The 4,255-nt window shown below is 43.5% G+C and overlaps 1 protein-coding gene across 3 annotated transcripts; it reads right to left on the bottom strand.

Annotated features, from left to right (window-relative positions):
* Positions 1 to 362: 362 nt before the first annotated feature.
* On the bottom strand, positions 363 to 3,949 carry CDKN2AIP (CDKN2A interacting protein). 3 transcript variants are annotated; one of them, XM_008569594.1, is made up of 3 exons: positions 3,514 to 3,949; positions 2,905 to 3,035; positions 363 to 2,481 (listed from the first exon to the last, which is right to left on the bottom strand). In XM_008569594.1, the coding sequence occupies exons 1-3, from the start codon at positions 3,780 to 3,782 to the stop codon at positions 1,133 to 1,135; spliced, it is 1,749 nt and encodes a 582-aa protein (XP_008567816.1). In that variant the 5' UTR covers positions 3,783 to 3,949; the 3' UTR covers positions 363 to 1,132. The 3 variants fall into 3 exon arrangements, with proteins under 3 accessions (XP_008567816.1, XP_008567817.1, XP_008567818.1); XM_008569595.1 differs by having other exon boundaries at positions 2,936 to 3,035; positions 3,514 to 3,932; XM_008569596.1 differs by having other exon boundaries at positions 2,398 to 2,478; positions 2,936 to 3,035; positions 3,514 to 3,932.
* Between the last annotated feature and the right edge of the window lie 306 nt (positions 3,950 to 4,255).

The following is a 4,255-nucleotide window of genomic DNA, read 5'->3' as shown; positions in this document are numbered from 1 at the left end:
GGCCACAAAGATAAAACATTCTTGGCTGAAGTTTGAAGGAAAATAAACAATATGCCACAATAAAATAATACAGTCTGAATTACCTAAGCCACAGAAACAAAATTCCATTTCTTTACTAACAAATGTAATTCAACTGAACAGGCTCATTAAAGAGCTGCACATGGTTCTCTATTCTTCCCACTATTCTGTGGGATTTGTAAAAACAAAAATCTAGTTCTAGATTTGAAAATTTTAACTTCCCTAACCATAAAAAGTTATATGTCACTATGAAAAATTACCTGGTTGTAATATACAATGACTAGCACCGGGAAACCTATTTGTAGGAATTGGTTCTGACTTAACGAGAAAAAAAACACAACTTCTTGAAAAGGTAAAATAGCTTAAAGCATTTAATATCGAAACAAATCAATCTGTTAATAGTAGTCACAAAATAAGCTTAATATAGAAACTCACATTTATGTCTTTAAGAAAAAGTGTAAATTGTATTTTACCTCCAAACATAAATTAACCCGCTTAAAGAATCTGCAGCGGTCAAAATCATGGTGAATTTTAAACAATTCCAGAATAAAATAACAATAAGTACTTTATACTGTTTTATATCTATAAAATGCTTACAACTTCTCATAAAAATAGTCTGAGGCAACTATTTTTTCTTTTATTCTTTAACAGACATGTTCAACATTATGGGCAACATTCTTAAAACCTTAAGTTTCACAGACTTTCAGACATTCAAATACTGTGGTCCCCTTTTCTTTGATGTGGTTTATTCAACTAGGAAAAAAGCATGGTAGACAACTTAATACATTTTCACCAAATTGAAAGTAGTACAAAAATTTTAAGACTACAGAACTACACATCGTACCTAATGTATCATTAAAAATAGAAGACAGTATTTTTTCAGCAAATAAAACAGCATACTGGTATGCTGTTAATGCATACCTTTTAATGTGCACTGTCATTCATAAATTATTTACAACTTCTACTGTGTGAAGAGAACTAGAATGTAAATTTTCTGCAAAATTGGAAAAAAGCAATACAAAATTTGTGAAAGCCTGTGTTTTATAGTGTACAAAAGCCAGTTCTTCTCTTCAAATACCAGATACTGTACTTACTTAGTGGTATTTTGCACATACTATAGTAATTCTTGAGGATGTTTTAATGCTGGAGGTAAATTTACAGGCCTTGATTCTTCATCAAGGAGTACTAGATCTTCTATTTCACTGCCTCTGTATTTCCTTTTACATATTTTTACCACCACCTTTTTCTTAAGAAATAATTTCAATGCTTCTCTTGATGCAACTGCTTTTGCATTTTCTTTGCTTTTTCCACAGCCAGTGCCCAAATACACAGACTTGCACCTCAATTCACAAACAATACTTTCTTGAGAGCTCTTATTTTGAGGCAGATCTGCCAGTTCTTTTAGTGGGACAAAAAACACATCCAATGTTGCTTTCAGAGCCTCAATAGCTGCGTTTAGGAGCTCTCCATGATTCACATTGGGACTAAAGCCACCAACAGCTACCAACTTCCATGCCACCGTTTTATAAAGTCTATTGAAGAAAGGTTGCTTCTGTTTCACATCTTCATTGGTTAACTTGCAACAAGAGAATTTGACAGAGCTCTCACTTGACTGTGAAGTACTTTTAGAAGGCAACTGTGAGGTGCTAGTCTGAGAACTACTCTTAGAAGCTAGCTGAGACACACTTGCTAAGGAAGTGCTTTTGGAAATCAGAGATCCACTGGTCTGGGAGCTGCTCTTGGAAGCTAACAGTGACGCAGCTACCTGGGAAGTGCTTTTGGAAGTTAGCAGTGATGTATTTGTTGAGGAGCTGCTCTTGGCAGTTAGTAATGATGTGCCTGATGAGGAACTGTTTTTAGAAACTGATGATGAAACACTTGCCTCTGAACTGGTTTTGGACGTTAACCCACTGGAAGCTGTCTCTGAACTAGGTTTGGAAGACAATAATGGCAACTCTACTTCTGAGCTTCCTGAGGAACCCAATAAGGGCACCTCAATCTCTGAGCTGCTTTGAGAAGCTGAGATTGAAGAGCCTTCCAAAGTACTCTTTTTAGGTGATCCACTTTGTTGCATGTAATCAGTGGACTGGGTCACATGACTATTAACACTAGATTTCAACAAGGAAGGAACAAAGGCTGCTGAACCATGTTTATCTGAAGCTTCTAAATCAGAAGGCTTTCCAGATCCTGCTCCTTTTACCTGAGAGGAAATGCTGCTGCTACTTTGGCTGGAAACAGGTTGAACTCCATCACTTGTAGAGCTGTTCTGACTGGAGATGCCAGAACTCCGAGCTGAGCTCCCACTACTCTCTGACTTGGTGGATGACCCCGTACTCGCTGAACTATTTTCCTGCTGAGCTGATGCACGTTCTGTTTTGGCAGGAATTTTTGCATGATCTTGCTCAACTGCAGAGCTGTTTTTTCCTTCTACGACTCGTTTTTTGGATTGCTCTTCTACCCCTTCTAGAAAGAAGGAAAACATAAGATATATGACTAAGAATACCTCATACATTTCAGCTAACAAGACGGATACTCGTTAATATAAAAGCACAAACCGAAAATATTTCAGAACTAATGGTTTCTTTAAAAAGTGTAAAATAACTTCATTAATTACTTAAAACAGTGTTTAATAATATCATTAATTTCTAATATTAAAAAATTAACAGCATCAGACAATACTGGACACTTCAAAATCAAAAGCAAAGGAAACTATCAAATTCAGAACCTAAAACACATAGACATGGTATAGTTTAGGTTTAACATTACAACTTGATTAATAACATACAAATTCTGGCTAGTTAAAAAATTAGTAATAACGGCAATTCCTAATTATATCAAACTTATGTTCTAAACTCCTATGTATGTTCACATCTATGATCTGCTAACCATTGCTACTCGATATCCCTCTTTTCTTCACCTTGGCAACCAGTTCGTCTCTTGTTGTATGGATTGGAGCATCTGTCACTTTGATGCCTTCAGCCATACTAAGTATTTTATCCATAACTTTTTGAGGGTACCTGAAAAAAAAGGAAAAGACACTTTTAAGGAGTGTTTTTTTTCTAAGTTATTACTTGTAGTGTACAATAACAGGCCACAGGAACCGCATTTCCTGGTTGCAATCAAGAAAAGTATTTGAACAGCCAAGAACTTTGTTTCCTGGTACCGCATCAACAAATGGCCCCGGATCTGGAAGGCGGGGTCCCTCCTTACTAACGTTTAAATCTAGTATCCATCCGTAAAAGCGTTTTCAGCCTAACGCCAAGAACTTCACCAGCAGCCCCCCACACAACGGGTACACCAACGGACCTGCTGCTGATCATGTCAGCTTCTCACAAAGACGCCCTTCTCACCCTTAGAGGGCAGCCGGTCCTGTGGCTTCCCGCGCTTCACAACTTCCCTTCCCCACCGAGGCCGGTCCCGCCTTGGGCTACCGGCCCCAGTTCGGGGGCGTCAGACAAAACAGGGAGGGCTGGTTAGGGACGCTTCCTCACTCACCGGCACCCGAGGAAGACGTGGTTGGCCCAAGCCATGGAAAAGGAGACGAGCTGCTGCAGCTGCCGGCTGCGGATCCTGCTCTCGGCGTCAGCAGCTTCCTCCGCGTTAGCGGAAGAGCCGGCAGTGGGGGCCAGGTCCCCGGCGTTGCGGAGCAAAAACTCCCGGCGGTGGCGCCAGTGTTTGTCGGTCTCACCCTCGCAGCGCAGCGCCTCCACCCAGGCGGCCACTCGCGGGTTCTGGCTCAGGTACTCCGACACCTCCTGCGCCATGTTGGGCCTGTACGACTCGGAGGCCGAGAGGAGACGCTGCACCGGGAAAGAGGCGGGCTGCGAGGGGGCAAGCGGCCCTGTCACTGCGGCCTGCAGCGGCGCCCTTCCACAGAACGCCCCTCGTGAGGCCCAAACACCAAACAACAGCGCCCGAAGAAGCTGGACCGCCCACTTCCGCCCGCCGCCGGCTTCTTCCCTTTTATAATCTCGCCGCCGCCGCGCCTGCGCGTCCTTCCGGCGCGATCCGGCTCTCCCAGGACGCTTTGCGGCGCCGGAGCCGCCGCGACGCTGCGGCCTTTTGGGGCAGCGGAGGGGAGACCCGAGTAGGGAGGGCAGGGAAGGGGGGTGGCGCTGGGCGCCTCCCCCTGGCGCGAGGGCCGCCGATGAGGTACACCCGCACAGCCGTGAGCTTCGGCGGAAACGAGAGCGTGCCGGCTTGCCTTTGTGACGCCGCGAGCGCTTCGACCGTCCCC

This window comes from Galeopterus variegatus, unplaced genomic scaffold, assembly GCF_000696425.1.
Source record: "Galeopterus variegatus unplaced genomic scaffold, G_variegatus-3.0.2 Scaffold516, whole genome shotgun sequence".
NCBI classification, from domain to species: Eukaryota; Metazoa; Chordata; class Mammalia; order Dermoptera; family Cynocephalidae; genus Galeopterus; species Galeopterus variegatus.
The sequence above is the reverse complement of the archived record's forward strand: the minus strand, read 5'-3'. Positions and strand labels throughout refer to the sequence as shown.

Excerpts from the sequence above, each read along its gene's own strand:
- CDKN2AIP (XM_008569594.1), bottom strand. The coding sequence starts at position 3,782 with ATGGCGCAGGAGGTGTCGGAGTACCTGAGCCAGAACCCGCGAGTGGCC. Across the intron at positions 3,036-3,513 it reads CACGTCTTCCTCGGGTGCCG|GTACCCTCAAAAAGTTATGG; the intron begins GTGAGTGAGGAA and ends CTTTTTTTTCAG. Across the intron at positions 2,482-2,904 it reads AGGGATATCGAGTAGCAATG|AAGGGGTAGAAGAGCAATCC; the intron begins GTTAGCAGATCA and ends CCTTCTTTCTAG.